Consider the following 16,142-nt stretch of genomic DNA (forward strand, 5'->3'; position numbering starts at 1 on the left):
ACCGATTTCAGCCTGAAACCGATCACAATCTGTTGTGGTGGTGCTGCCGCCGCTCCCCCCGCCCGCATACATTACCTGCTTCGCTGGTGCGACTGTCCCCGGTCACCGCTCTTCTTCTCCGTCTCCGCTCTGGTCCGCTCTGGTCTCCGGCATGCTTCCCTTCTTCCTGTCTGGGGGAAGTTTAAACAGTAGAGCCTTTAAACTTCCTGCCGGGACAGGAAGAAGGGAAGCATGCCGGAGACCAGAGCGGAGACGGAGAAGAGCGGAGACCCGGGAGTCGCGCCGGCGGAGCAGGTAATGTATGCGGCTCTATTGCGTCGGTCGTCGGGCACTCGAACGCCGCTAGCGATGCGCTCTTTACCCGCGGGCGATCGACGGTTATTTTCCACACGGCGCGATCGACTGGATCGGACGGAATGGATCGAAATTCGGCGTGTAGCGTGAACGATTGGCAGCAGATTCGATCCCAGTGATCGAATCTGCTGTCGAAACGGGCGCAAATTGGGCCAGTGTATGGCCACCTTTAGTCTTCCATTCAACCAAAGCAGATATTGTGCCCCCATCACAGCATGTGCAGATAGTATGCCCCCACAACACAGCATGTGCAGATAGTATGCCCCCACAACACAGCATGTGCAAATATTATGCCCCCAACACAGCATGTGCATATAGTAAAAAACCTCTTTGCGCCAGACAGTGAAGCATACCCAGGGGACAACCTGTCGTCCAATTGGACAGCAGTGTCACCTGATGCAGAAATTGGAAGCCAGTGAATAACTGCTCACTGGCTTCCCTGTGGATTAGTGGTGCCAGCACTGATATTCTATATGCGAGCCACCGATATTGTGGGCCGCATCTATAAGTAATACAGGTTGTGAGTGGAGGGCCGGTGAAAAAGCCTCGGGGGCCGCATTTGGCCCGTGGGCCTTAGTTTGAGGACCACTGACCTAGAAATTCTAGCCGTGGATGCTCTTCAGTGCAAGGAAAGCATCCAAGACCTCTTTAAATGCAGATATAGAGTTTGCCATAACTACTTCCTGAGGTAAGGTAATTCAGATTTTAACTATTACTGTAAAGGACCCCTTTCTAAATAGATGGCAAAAAATGTTTTTCCCCATATGCAGATCATGTCCCCTTGTCTGTTGTACCCTATGAAAAAAAACCTCATCCGCCAAGCTTTTGTTTTGCCCTCTGATGTATTTATACATGTTAATCAGGTCACCTCTTAGTCGCCTTTTTCCCTTTCTTGGTAAGTGAGACCTTCCTACCCACCAATGAGACACAAGTGGGGGTGATGTTATTATACAGTCATCTTTTTGACTATGGTTTTGTCATGGAGTTGAGACTTACTTCAAAATACCTCTGATGTTTCTGAGACAAGAAGGCTCAAACCAAACACCTGTCTTTTGTCACACAGAGTGAAGGTGAGGATGAAGGAGGAGATGAGGAACCACTGCAAGAAGCTGCTGCTCCAGAAGAGGAGGATAAGCAGAAGCAGCGTCTGGAGAGGAAGCGGAAGCTGAAGGAGCGCTTTGACTCGGAGTATGATGATGGGGATGCTGACGCTACGTATTTTGATGATCTGAAAGGGGAGATGCAGAAACAAGCAGAGGTAAGCCGTAACTCTACAGAAATCTCATTTTGCTGACGTCGACACTTGAAATACATAAAGCCTGGTACACACTGTTAATGTTGCCATAAATGATCATTGATGGTTAGGATGATATTGTTGGGAATGAGCACTGTACAAACATGCTGTTCAGCTGTAACTAAGCAGATTGTACTATTCAGTGGACAGGAGGAGGTTGATGGGTGATGAATGAGCGGGCACGGGAAACAAAAGAAAAAAAATGCACTTGTTTGTAATTTAGCAAACCATAGGACATTATGGGACAGCTTCACACATGCAAGCTTCTTGGCTGAGACAGCGCTGTACAATCAGCTGTTTTTTCTAGCATGTGTACAGAGTTTTAGACTGACTGTAAAATTCTGTTTTTTCTTATTTATTCTGATTGATGTTTAAATTATAAAGCAGAGATTTTGTGTAGTAATTCATTTTAATGATGCTCCTTTTCCTCTTAAACCTTTTTCAAATATATCATCAGGGGGGACTGTGTGGCTGATATTGTGGTGAAACTCCTCCCACAGTGTAATGTCATGACCAATGTCCTGACAGTTTGCTGTCTATGGAGCTTGTTGCATTGTGGGAAATAACAGCTTTTTCCAACTGCCAAGCAAGCAGCATCTCCCTCTATGCATAGAACTCTTAGTAACAAACATTCCATACAGATCACCTGGCAGGCTAAAGATGTCACCACCAGTGATAAATGTCAGAATGTAAATCTGGAAGAGGGAAGATTTCACAATGGGCAAGCACTGACTAAATAATCTATAAATTAATTTTGTAAACAATAAGCAGTTTTATGCATTATGTTCTTTTCACTACAGTTCCTTTTTAGGCAGCCATTGTTTCCCAACAGCATATTCTGCTATAGCTGTAAATGGTGTCTTGTTTGCTTTTTCTCTCTTAGCTCAATCGTGCAGAATTTGAAGACCAGGATGATGACGTCCGTGTACAGTATGAAGGCTTCCGGCCTGGCATGTACCTCCGTATAGAAATTGAAAATATGCCCTGTGAGTTTGTTGTGAATTTTGACCCTCATTATCCCATGATCCTTGGTGGTCTGGGTAACAGTGAAGGAAACGTCGGCTACATCCAGGTAATGATGCAGTACTTCATATTGTCTCTCAGTGATCAGCATTGTATGTAATAGATGCATTTATACAGTCATGTCATGCCAACTCTTTCTAGATGAGGCTGAAAAAGCACAGATGGCACAAAAGAATTCTGAAGACAAAAGATCCCCTGATCTTCTCCTTGGGTTGGAGACGATTCCAGACTATCCCCCTTTATTATATTGAAGATCACAATGGACGTCACCGGCTACTGAAGTATACACCTGAGCATATGCACTGCGGGGCCACTATTTGGGGTGAGTGCTGTCTCCAATCATAAAGGCTAAGAGAAGGCCAAACCTTCTCCCTAAATGTAAAGTGGACCCGGACTCTTGCACAGGAAATAAGGAAACAGAGAAATGCACCCTGTATGTAGAGAGTTTACCCTGTTTAATTCCCTCACAACTGTAATTTGATCTGCAACTGGCTGCCTCGGCAGAGCAGCTAATTTGTAAACACTGGATTTTAACCCTAATGCTTCCATGAAAGCAAAGAAGTAGACACTCTGCAGATTTATTGCAGGATTTGTATCATCTGTAACAAAGAAAGAAAGGTTATTATGCTGTTGCTCATCTTTTAGAGCAGAGAGGAAGTTCCGAGTTCAGGTCCGCCTTAAAGGGAATGTCCAAGCAAAATAAAAAAAATGAGTTTCACTTACCTGGGGCTTCTACCAGCCCCATGCAGCCATCCTGTGCCCTCGTAGTCACTCACTGCTGCTCCAGTCCCCCACTGGCAGCATGCCGACCTCGGAGGTCGGCGGGACGCATTGCGTACATTTTTACGCATTCCCGCTAGTGCAGGAACATTAACACATACATTTTTACGCATTGCTGGTTCAATGCGTAAAAATTTACGCATTGAACCAGTAACGCGTAAAAATGTATGTGTTAATGCTCCTGCACTAGCGGGAATGCGTAAAAATGTACGCAATGCTGCCCCCGACCTCTGAGGTCGGCAAGCTGCCAGCGGGGGACCGGAGCAGCAGTGAGTGACTATGAGGGCACAGGATGGCTGCATGGGGCTGGTAGAAGCCCCAGGTAAGTGAAACTAATTTTTTTATTTTGCTTGAACCTTCCCTTTAAGCAAGCTGCAGAGCAGTGTAACTGTTTCAATGCCTTAATACACTTCATTTTTATAGATTAGCTGTTGCATTTAATAAAAACAGATGTAATGAATATCAATTGAAAAAAAGGCTTACAATTTGACCATTTTATTAATCAAACATTGATCAGTGTTATGGCATTACAATAAATTGCATAGGTACTGGGCGGGAGTTATTAATTTATTGCACACGGAGTACGAATGTGCCTGAGACTGTTAAGCTGTGAGTTCATAAATGTGAAAGAATATGGGGTGCTTGGTTAGATACGCCAGGTCTGACGACATTCGATTTAGTGACCATTAGACTCTTGGGGGCAATATATCATGCTTCTCTTTGTAGCTGTTGAGTATAGGTTTTATTCCTCATGATTCCTCCAAGGCGCAGTATATGTGGTTTGGTATATTCATTACTCTACAGCACATGATTAGCTATGTTATGGCCATACCAAGCCATTTTGTGGAATCCTGTCACCTGTTGTTTAATCCAACCACTTACACATTTCTTTTTCTTTGCAGGACCCATCACTCCTCAAGGGACTGGATTCTTGGCTGTTCAGTCAGTTAACACTACCAAGGTAAGTGTATACCTGTATTTATAGAAACATTTATTACCACAAAGAGTTAGCCTAGGATTTCTTCACAACTAGCAGTGAGTAACAAATCTCCAGCTATTGTGAAGCTAATAATTCTCAGCTTGCACTAGAATCCAAAGTGTGTAAGAAAACACATCCCATATGGAAGGATAAATCTGAGATAAAGGAGTACTGTAGGGGGAAAAAGAGTTGCACTTACCTGGAGCTTCTAATGGTCCCCCGCAGATGTCCTGTGCCCACGCAGCCTCTCTCTCTCTCTCTCTCTCTCTCTCTCCAATGCTCTGGTCACCTCCTCCGGTTCACTTTAAAGTCGGAAAACCACTGCCCCTGCGCGGCTGAGCCCTCGCTCCCGCTGATGTCACCAGGAGTGTATTGTGCAGGCCCAGTACAGTGTGCGCCTACGCAGTGCGCTCCTGGTGATGTCAGCGGAAGCGAGGACATGACCTCGCAGGCCTAGTGGTTTTCCGATTTTAAAGTTGTAAATTCCAGAGGTGAACTGGAGGCGGGACCGGAGCATCGGTGAGTGGCTGTGCGGGCACAGGAGGTCTGTGGGGGACCATTAGAAGCCCAGGGTAAGTTCAACTATTTTTCCCTGACCCCCCCCCCCCCCCCCCCTACAGTAGTCCTTTAAAGGGACTCTGAGCAGTAACTGGAATCAAAATCTCAACTTACCTGAGGCTTTCTCCAGCCCACCGTAGGTCGGAAGGTCTCTCGGCGTCCATCTGGCTCTTCTCCCGGGCCCTGGTCAGAAATGGCTCCCCGGCGGCTCCCGGCGACACTGGGCCCGAGTGTTGAGCTCCTTCTTCCTGAAAGGTGACGTCAGTCGTCACCATGCCGCCCGCCTCGCTTCATCACAGTGGCTGGCGTAACAGTACTGCGCATGTGCGATTAAACCGCGCATGCGCAGTACTGTCACGCCGCTTGCCGTGATGACGCGAGGCGGCCGGCGTGGTGACGACTGACGTCACCGTTCAGGAAGAAGGAGCCCAACACTCGGGCCCAGTGTCGCCAGGAGCCACCGGGGAGCCATTTCTGACCATGGCCTGGGAGAAGAGCCAGATGGACGCCGAGGGACCTCCCGACCTACCATGGGCTGGAGAAAGCCCCAGGTAAGTTCAGATTTTGAGTCTAGTCACTGCTCAGAGTCCCTTTAAGGCTGGAACTCCAGTCAAATAGTCTTTTTTTTTTTTTTTTTTTTTTTTTTTTTTAATTGTGGTTGTGTATCCTCCTCATGCTCTGGATTAGGAGGTGATTAGAATATAAGATGTTACAGTTCTCAGTACAGGAGTTTGAGATAAGAGTTCTCCAATGAGAAGACCTGTTCCATTGATGGCTGATGGGCTTTCCATTCCACTGGGGAATATTTCTAACTTCCTGTTGTGTCTCTGGGGCAGGACGACAGTGGAAATCTCTCCATTGGGAAAATAATCAGCCTGCAAAAATGTATTGCCCTTCATTATTCTGTCAGAAACAAAAGAAAATGTTTGGCTGCAGATCCACTAAAGCTGGCCACTAACGGTCCAATTTCTAGTGAAAAATCGTTCAAGCGATCAGAAATTTTGATCGGACGAAAAATCGTTCACTACACCATCAACTAACCAATCATTGCTTCCTATCTATCACGACCACCAAGAAAATCCAAATTTTCGTTGGACGAAAATTCATTCGGGCGACATTTTTTTCACTCGTTCATAATCGATTGTGTCCACCAATGGAGATTATTTACAACCAATCCGATCAGAATTTCTGATCGCTCGAACGATTTTTCGCTAGAAATTGGACAGTTAGTGGCCAGCTTTAAGCTTACTTGAAGAAAAAAAAAACACCCCCTATGGGGTGTGTTAACACTATGCGTGTTGCCACATGCATACAGCTGTATATGCATGTTCACATCTTGGCATTGTAAGAGACCATGTTATTATCTATGGCATATTCTATACTGCGTTTCTGGATAATGTGTGCATTAATGAGCATAGTTACCATAGAAATCTTCATGGTATGAAAAATAATGTGCACTCTATAACGTGCAGAATGTGCATTGTATTATGCTACAACCAATGAGCTTCCTCTCTCTGAAACGATGTGTGACATGAGATAAACATCTTCGCTCATGTCTAGTACTAGCCCTACTAAAAAAATTATGTGAAGTCCCTTTCTGTTTTTCAGTATAGGAAGAGTAAAAAAAACACAAACTTGTGTTATCTATGCAAAAGAGCTTCTCTGAGCTATTCCACCAACTTGGTGGAAGTCAGTCCTGATTTTCTGAAGAACTTAAACAGCCAAGAAACTGAGAGACAGTTTGAGATAAGGTTTTACTGCAGGGAGATTCAAAGGGTCATTACATCTGCTTTGTTTAACAGCTTAAAGAGAATCTGTACTCTAAAATTTTTACAGCAAAAAGCATACCATTCTATTCATTATGTTCTCCTGGGCCCCTCTGTGCTGTTTCTGCCACTCTCTGCTGCAAACCTGGCTTGTAATTGCCAGTTTTAGGCAGTGTTTACAAACTAACCAGCTTGTGACAGGCTCACATAAGCAGAGTGTGTGAGTCATACAGAGCCTACAGAGGGTGTGTATCGCTTCTATCCAATCACAATCAGCCCTGCACATTCCACACATTCCAGCCTTAGCCCGACTGTGCCGACAGAGGAAAAAAGATTAGATCATATAACAGAGATAACACAGCCACTGTTCCATTAGGAAAGGCTGCAGTAAGCCAGAGCACATTAGAACAGGCAAAGGAACTTGTAGGATAGAAGAACTAAGGCTGAAAATTTTGTTACAGAGTCTCTTTAAGGGCCTGTTTCCACTAAGAGCGGTGCGATGCGGCTACATAGCCGCATCGCACCTCAGGTTTGCTGAAACACATGCACGCCAGTGGAAGAGTTTCCACTGTGTGCATGTTGTGCGGTGTGGAGCGATCCAAAAATCTGCAGCATGCTGCAGATTTTCGCACGGCCGCATCCGCCCGCAGCCGCGCCCCATCTCCTCCATTCACTTCCGCATCGGGAGATGCTGAAGTGATGCGGCCGTCGGTGGAAGTGATGCGATGCGTCTACGTAGCCGCATTTGCATCACTTTGTAATGGAAACCTGCCCTTAATACAGAGAGTGGATTCTAAAGTGCCACTGTGAAAATCTGATGTTATAAATAGCTTATAAATGGCTATAGAACTGAAAATAAAAATGACTCTTTTGTTTGCTACTAATGTGTTGTTGTTTTTTTGTTAGCTGCTGTACTACACATACAGTCCATTAACTCTTAAGTTTATTTTCGCTTCAGATTTGCTTAAGGCTACGTTTCCACTTGTGCGTTGTCAGATTTTTCTCTCAGAAAATTTGCATTGATTTGGCAACTAATGGTGGTGAGTGGGGCTGTTTTCATTCAATGTGAATTTTCATACGCGTAAATAAAATCTGAGGACCTGCTTCATTTTTTTGGACATTGTGTACGATTTGTGTACAATGCTTTGCATAGGCAACACATAGCAACGCAAATTTTTGCGTTATTAAACGAAAATTCTCATTAAATCTATGGTTACAGGAAGTTTTCAGCAGTCATGACTAAGCTGTTACTAGGCAGATTGTTATATTTGACTAATGCGAATTTTCGCTTAGGAAAATTAGACTAAAAACACGTACAAATTTACAAGCGACTTTTCACCAATCAAAAAAATCTTATACGATTATTTGGTTGCGAAAATGTCATGATACAGTGGAAACGTAGCTTTAGGTTTAATGCAGGGAAATTATAATTTTTTTTTTTTTAGTCTAACTTTGGTTAAATTACAGTCCAGCAGTTACACACTTAAGTCCTGGTGATAACTGGTCATTTCTATCTGAAAACTAATTTTTATTTCTTCTTTTACAGGCAGATTTCCGGATAGCTGCAACAGGTGTTGTTCTAGATCTGGACAAATCTATTACCGTGGTGAAGAAGTTAAAGCTAATTGGATATCCATGCAAAATCTATAAAAATACAGCATTTATTAAGGTACCATTTACTGCGCAATGTTATTAGTTCAGCCATGTTAATGCTGTGTATCATTAGTTGGCCAGCACGGTGTCGTAGTGGTTTGTGCTCTCGCCTTGCAGCCTCCCAGCCAGGTTAACATCTGCAAGGAGTTTGAATGTTCTCCCTGTGTCTGTGCGGGTTTCTTCCAGGCACTCTGGTTTCCTCCCACATCCTAAAAACATACAGATAAGCTAATTGGCTTCCTTCTAAATTGGCCCTAGACTATGATGCATGCACTACACTATACATACATAGACCTATCACTATGGTAGGGACTAGATTGTGAGCCCCTGTAAGGGACAGTTAGTGACAAGACGATATATTCTATACAGCTCTGCGTAATATGTCGGCGCTAAATAAATACTTAAATGAAATAAATTAGTTGGCAGACACAGCCAACAGCTGCGCGCATACACTAGATTTCCGTTAGCTGGAAAAATATTTTACGGAAAGATGATATGGCCATCCAATGATGGTGACTTGTAGTGTTGTATCACGAACAACTGACCCCCATTGTTGTTCTACAATTGTCCCTGCAGTGCAGTACCCCTCCCCCTCCCCTCTCCATAGAGTGACCTTTCTAGACTACAGTTACTACAAGCGTGTATGTTGCATATGAGGTACATGTATGACCTACAGATGACTGGTATTGGTAAGAAAAGGTTGCTCCTTCCCTGCGGATGTTTCTTGCTTTCCAGGAACAAATTCTTCCATTCTGATTTGAGAGCTTAAATCTCTTTGCATACAATAATAGTCTCAGTGGGTTCTTCTCCCTGAGACACACATGTCATCTTCAGAATGTGTTAAGTTAGGGATTTCTAAGACTGGGATTTCCTGCAATGTGAAATCGTACGTAATGCTTTTCAGTACTGACACATGCGTTCGTTCAGGACTTTTTCTACCGCGATTCATGTTAGTTTAAAAATTTGATTTCCACTTGTGTAATTGTAGGTGAAAGAACAAAGCTTGTAACGCTTACTGTGTCACTCACAGGTGCAGGATCCGGTATGCCTAGCAGAGTTCTGTGAGGAGAAATGAGATGATCCGCAGACATTTGTTAGACATAAAATCCGGTACTTTATTGTACCAGATTTTATGCCTCATGGATGTTTGTGCATCTCTTTTCTCCTATGTAATTGTAGGGATAGGTCTAATTATTGGGTAACATGACAAATGACATAATTTTTGAAGGATTATTTTCTTAGATGTAGATTATAAGGGATACTAAGCAGCTTTAAAAAAAACACAATTTATACTTACCTGGGGCTTCCTCCAGCCCACTGTATGCCGCGAGGTCCCCCGGCGTTGTCCTGGCTCCTCTCTCGGTCCCACAGGTAGCTCCATTAATCGGTGAATTCCGCCTGAAGTCGCCAGTACGAGTCCCTGCCACGCACGCTACGCGTCATCACAGCGGCCGGTGTCAGTCCTGCGCATGTGCGGTTCTCCAATTCTGCCAGCTGCCGTGATGATTCGTAGCACGTGCGGCTGGGGATGTCGGGGGACCTCACGGCCTACGGTGGGCTGGAGGAAAGCCCCAGGTAAGTACAAACAAATTGTGTTGTTTTTTTTTTTTCCAAAGCTGCTCAGTATCCCCTTAAGATTCTGTCCAGTTGGAAAATGTCTTGCTCGTAGGATATCTTGTTGTGACTGTGTATTTATATGTACATCAGTTTGCACAGTCTGTGTATGATTATTGATGCTTTCTTCAATCATTTGTACTGTAAAAAAAAAAAACCTTAATTCCACACTGCATAAAAAAAGCATGTGTAATTCCCATAGATGGCCAGCAGGTGTTGACAGTCTATGGTAGGTGACACATCTGAATCTTCAGAATCTGTTGTTTTTTTTTACAAACACTTTTCATCAAACCTGTTTTCCTTATAATAATCTTTCAGGGTTCGTAGCAGTTCTCTATTATAATTTTTGTATTTTAAAAAAAAAATGTGTGTTGATTTTTGTCACTAGGGGATGTTCTCTTCGGTCCTAGAAGTGGCTAAATTTGAGGGCGCCGCCGTGCGCACGGTCAGTGGTATTCGGGGACAAATCAAGAAAGCTCTGCGAACTCCTGAGGGGGCGTTTAGAGCGACATTTGAAGACAAGCTCCTTATGAGTGGTGAGTTGCAGCACTGTACATACCATGTACTCCTACTGAGGGTAACGTGATTTCCCTGTGCAAATTAATGCAAGCGCGGATAGCTTTAACATACTTTTATTCAAACCTATTATTAGAACCAATTGCAAAATCTTACATTGTGACATTTTTATTTGGGCACAAATTTTAGTTTTTAGCACTTTCATTTCATCATCAATTGTATAGTCCATTTTTCATACTTTTCATTAATAATTTCTCTCAAGCTTTCAGGTAGTTTAAAGGCCGGTAAATTCCCAAAACTAACTTTAATCAGATTATGGAAAGTGCCAGATATTTTTGGACAAGTGCAAGGTTCGCTTTAAACATGTTTAATACTCAGTTAGGTCTGGAACCCACGAGGAGCACTTTTCTGTGTGTTTGTGAATTGAAAAGCTCTTTATAATGTAATGCAATACGTGTGATCCCACTTGAGGGATGTGATGCATTTGAAAAAGCTGCGCGCTAATTTGGGTGCGACGTTAAATACAAAAAGATCCCGGTAAATAACAATTTAATTGTGGTAGTAGAATATCGGTAGATTTATCAGATTTATAGTGAAATATCGGCAATACTGTACTTGCTGATATTTCACTATGACCTAACCTCTCCCTACTTTCATAAAGAACCCTCCTCCCAGGGCAACTAATAAACGCCCTCCTTTTCCCTGGACAACTAATAACCTCTCCCTGTTGCAAACACAACTAATAACAACCCCCCTTTCCCTTGGCAACTAATGACTCTCTCCCCCGGGCAGCTAATAACCCTCCCCCGGAAGCTAATAACCCCCTCCCCTTTCCCTGGAAGAATAATAACCTCTCCCCGGGGCAATACCCCCCTGCAGCTATTCAGGGCCACCCGCTAAATAGTGGTATTTGGCCGCGCTATTAACTGATTCGCGTATGATTGCCCTGGTGCTGCCTATGTATTGCAGCATTGTGTTTTTGGCAAGAAGTGATTGATGAGTTAACAGAAAAGCATGTGTCCTCCACAGACGTTCATAATGCCACCCCTTGCAGGGAATGGATCATCAATGCTTTTGGCAGATAAGAGAGTCACTATAAACCACTGCTTTTTCTTCAATCAGATATCGTGTTCCTGCGCACCTGGTTCCCAGTCTCTGTGCCCACCTTCTATAATCCGGTCACCTCCCTGCTGAAGCCTGTGGGGCAGAAAGAGAGCTGGACTGGCATGAAGACTGTAGGACAGCTCCGCTATGAGCTCGGCATCAAACAGAAACAGCGCAAAGATTCCCGCTACAAGGTACACAAACATTTTATACTATCCAAAAATATTACCAGCACAAAAATGGTTTATCTAAACAAGCAACGCGATTCTGCTTCTTTTCCAGCCTGTTGTGAGAAAGGAAAGACACTTCAATCCACTCCACATTCCAAAAGCTCTGCAGAAAGCTCTGCCATTTAAGAGTAAGCCGAAAATGATGGAGAAGAAGGCCAAGGTGACAAAGGACAAACTACGGCCTGCTGTTATAAAAGAACCTCATGAACGGAAGGTAGGGGGCATTCTTGTTTGATACATCACGTCTCATCATTATTATACTGTGTTTAAAAAAGATTCCCCCGTCTGTAAATTTCTACTACTTAGTTATCACCGAAACGAAACCCTCCTTATGCTATTTACTTGACAACCTGGGTTCTGAATGTTGGCAAATGTCTGAATACACTGTTCAAATACAGTACATGTCAGCTATTTGCCATTCTGTCCTGACAGGCTTGTATCAAAGATAGACAGTAAAACTATACTCATTTCTTCTAACAGCTGTACCAGTGGTTATGAAGCTGCATTTTTACTGAGGGATAGAATGTCTGACTAAACCCAAAGTTTTAGTTGTGAGATCCTGAAGGCACAATGATCATGTTTGTTTAGCATGAATAGTAGCAAGTTGCTCAAAGCAACCAACCATAGTCCTCTGGGCCGGATTTACCATAAGGCACATATGCCTGCAGGCGCCATGATGATGGATAGGCGTCTCACTCCCATCCTCAAGTGCCCCCCTTACCCTATGCAGTGTTTCGAGTAGAGTGTAAATGAGAGGTTACTCACCCGGGTCTCGCAATTCCACTGCCCAGATCACCCTTCTGCCGGGGGCACCTCTAGCTACAGTACCTAATACTTGGGTGCTACTCTGGCTCCCTAATACTGAGGATAGCTGTTGCTACCAAATACTAAGAAACTTGCGGTCCGTTTGGCGGAACGGGCCAAGCGGATCTGTTCTAATGGAGCGATGTGTTCAGCTCCATTGTAATTTTTGTGCCAATGTGAACCAGGCCTTAGTACTGTAGCTGTAGACCTATCTAAGTTAAACATGACATTATTCTCCTAAAAAACACTAATGGTACCATTTCCCGTAGATATCTGCCCTCCTCACTGCTTTGGGCACAGTGAACAACTACAAGAGACAGAAGGCCAAGACAAAGAACAAACAGCAGAGGAAGCAGTTCCTGCGCAGCAAGCAGAAGGAGGAAGAGGACAAGCTGAAAAGACAGAAGGAGGCCAGAAAGAAGCTCTTCCGTGCTATTGGACAGAGAGAAAAGAAGAAGCAGAAATCAAGTCTCAAAGGCACCCAAGAGCTCAGCTGATAGTCCTGACCAATAGAAGATGTACAGATCTATTTATCGTTGCTCAGTCATCAAATTTTGTACTCTTGGAAATCTATTTGGACTATTCAATGTACATGTGCATAGTGTAGGGATGGGCAGTTGGATTTCCTGTTACTCTTTCTCAACTGAACTCTGTAATGCTTCACCGGAAACATCTTCTCTTCACATTCAACTGCCTTGACGTCGCACTAAACTTTAACCTGAGCATGTGATACTAAATCTTATAATTGGTGCTTGGCTTCAATGAAATATGTATGACAAGGTGTTCTGTCCCTTAGCTTTACCCAAGAGTCTACTTTACAAATTAGTGCTGTAACTTAAGTGTTAAGAGGAACACTTCAAGCCTCTCCAATGGTTATTGAGAGCACATTTACCCTGGCAGCCCTTTGGTAACTGTGGTTGGATAAGTGCTGTAGCAGGAGTTGCTTGGTTCTGACTAATGCTTTTGGCTGGCTGTGACTGGCATTGTCAGATACTGACTGGTGTTTTGCCGCTATTCTGTGACCTTGCAGGCTTTTATAAGCTGTGACTGGCGTTTTCTAGCAGGCATTTGTAGACTATTTCCATTGACTCCTGTGGAGGGCCATTTCTTACTTACTGTACATACCACCAAAGATGTCTGTAGTTTGAATTTAAAGAAATCTTGCCAGTGTCACACTGTTTAAACTGGCCTCATTGAGAAGAATATTACTTATGCCTTGTGTGCAACACAATACACAAGTGCAGCGCAACATGTTCTAGGATGCATTCAGTCACAGCCAGCCACCTACTGAGTTCAAAGCAATCCAGATTGATGGAGATGGTCAGTAAGATGCAAATATTTCTGATGTACATGCACATTTTATGCAAACTGTGCCGCTTAGAAGTTGGTCAGTTAAAATTAGCATGAAGTAATGATGGGCCCAATTCCAAGTTGCAGACTATTTGCTTGAAACGTGCTTGCAAGCTGGAATTATTAACCTCTCATTGACCATCTCTTCCCCTGACACAACTCCACCTCCTGATGTCATGCTGTCTGCTCGCTTTGTGCCAAGACAGCTACTCTGTGGTTTGTACTGTCTCTCCTGAAAAGCCTGAAGAGCAGAGAACTGCACACAGCATGACTTATTAGACTAGACGTGGAAGAGAAGATTAGCACAGAGGCCAGACAGAGCAGCAGGTTTCACCATGCTTGATTGAATTTCAAGAACATTTTTAGCTGGCTGAATAAGGAAGACAGCCTCTTTTCCACGAGCAGCTTAATTCACCGCTATCAGCTGCTCCCATCCACCGGCCAGGTTCTTGCTAGTGCTCTGCGCAGGCAGTGGGCGGTGGACAGGCAGCCCCCTATGTAGTTGCATCTGAGCACGAAGACGCAAAGTTACTTGTTTTTTAGTGATCGGGTAATGCAGCTTACAGACAATAGTGACTGCCCAGTTTAGCGACTTGCACGATCACTTCACCTTCTGCTAAAATCAACTCGTGTATTTGGCAGATGGTCTGCAGAAGTGAGCTAATTACCTGTTCTGACAACATGACAGCGTTGGGCGACTATCCTCTCACGCGTGTAGGCTGAGTAACTCAATAAACGTGTTCATGTAGAGCAAAGGTTTTTTATTGTGATGATTTTAAAAAACAAGTGTGAGGGGGGAAAAACGATCTACCTACCTGGGGCTTCCTCCAGCCCCTGGCAGCTGATATGTCCCTCGCTGACACAGAACGCACCAGACCATGTTAGCGCAGTCACGAGCGGTGCAGAAGATGCCGACCTGGAGAGATCAGCATCTCCAACGGAGGGGACCTTGGGCCACCAGAGCTGCGGCAAGGGACAGATCGTGCCAGGGGCTGGAGGAAGCCTCCGGTAAGTAGATTTCCTTTTTGTTTTATTCCTAAGACGTGTCCTTTAAGTAAAACTTAGAGAAGACATTTATGTACATAATGCATGACTGAGTGGCATTTCAGGGTCTCTTAGCCCCAATCTTTTTTCCTTAAAAGGTCAGAAGAAATAGTGTTAGTGTATTGACTATGTTTGGCTGGCAGATGTCTGCTCATGTAAAGCAAGTAAGGAAAGGTCTCAGTCTTTGTGACTGGTCTGTACATGATTATATTAGGACTTGCAATAACCTTATTCATGAATCCTTGGATTGTACACAAACCGGTAAATCTAGGCTATGAATCTTACTCCACATGCATTGTAAGAACTTTTATGGAATATTCTGATTTGCACCATGAGTAATCTATATTTTGTGAGCCATTACTGTTTCCAGGTAAATAAATTTATTTTTTGCCACATTGTATTATGTTTGTGGAGTGTAACTTGATTTTCCTAGTTTGATAAAGTATACCATCAATTTTAATTGCTACAAGAGGCTGTGTGAGGGCCCCATTCTCACTACACTTACAAGTCGTCGCTCTTTAGTAGATACTTTTTTGTAGTAATGTATTTTCATCCCAAAATAAGTTTGTCAAAAAGTTTGATAGTCTGCATTGGGGCTTTTTTCTCAATGAAAATAGTGATCCGCATCACAAACATGCTGCAATGCAAGAGCGATTTTCTCCATTTAAAATGAATATGTTTTTAGTGGGTATTGAAAATGGCTAACAGGCCAATTGCACACAGAGAAAAAATACAGCATGCAGAAAGTTTGCAAAAGATTGAAGTGCAGCGCTGGAAAAGCACTGCAGTTAACATGTAGCCAGTGTGTGTGTCTGTGTCTCTGTGTGTGTGTGTGTGTGTGTGTGTCTCTGTGTGTGCGTGTGTGTGTGTGTCTCTGTGTGTGTGTGTGTCTCTGTGTGTGCGTGTGTGTGTGTGCGTGCGTGCGTGCGCACTTCTGGGTAGTAAAATCTCTGCATTTGGGGAAATCGCAATCGGTTCTGTGCAATCACCCCAATTGCCTTTCATTAGTCTAGCGATTCCAAATCACTGCTAAAACAGCTCCTGTGAGTCCCTTAGTGCCCTTTTCCACTAGC

The 16,142-nt window shown here is 43.8% G+C and overlaps 1 protein-coding gene across 2 annotated transcripts in view; it reads left to right on the top strand.

The window, feature by feature from the left end:
* LOC137534108 (ribosome biogenesis protein BMS1 homolog) overlaps positions 1-15,469 on the top strand; it is a 67,814-nt gene extending 52,345 nt beyond the window's left edge. For both annotated transcript variants that reach the window (XM_068255472.1, XM_068255473.1), the window contains 9 exons: positions 1,418-1,612; positions 2,532-2,720; positions 2,813-2,993; positions 4,354-4,412; positions 8,301-8,423; positions 10,410-10,557; positions 11,660-11,835; positions 11,924-12,085; positions 12,945-15,469. In XM_068255472.1, coding sequence (XP_068111573.1) covers positions 1,418-1,612; positions 2,532-2,720; positions 2,813-2,993; positions 4,354-4,412; positions 8,301-8,423; positions 10,410-10,557; positions 11,660-11,835; positions 11,924-12,085; positions 12,945-13,172 — 1,461 coding nt within the window. In that variant the 3' untranslated portion in view covers positions 13,173-15,469. The remainder of the gene's footprint in view (positions 1-1,417; positions 1,613-2,531; positions 2,721-2,812; positions 2,994-4,353; positions 4,413-8,300; positions 8,424-10,409; positions 10,558-11,659; positions 11,836-11,923; positions 12,086-12,944) is intronic.
* The last annotated feature ends 673 nt before the right edge of the window (positions 15,470-16,142 follow it).

This window comes from Hyperolius riggenbachi, chromosome 10 (genome assembly GCF_040937935.1).
Source record: "Hyperolius riggenbachi isolate aHypRig1 chromosome 10, aHypRig1.pri, whole genome shotgun sequence".
NCBI classification, from domain to species: domain Eukaryota; kingdom Metazoa; phylum Chordata; class Amphibia; order Anura; family Hyperoliidae; genus Hyperolius; species Hyperolius riggenbachi.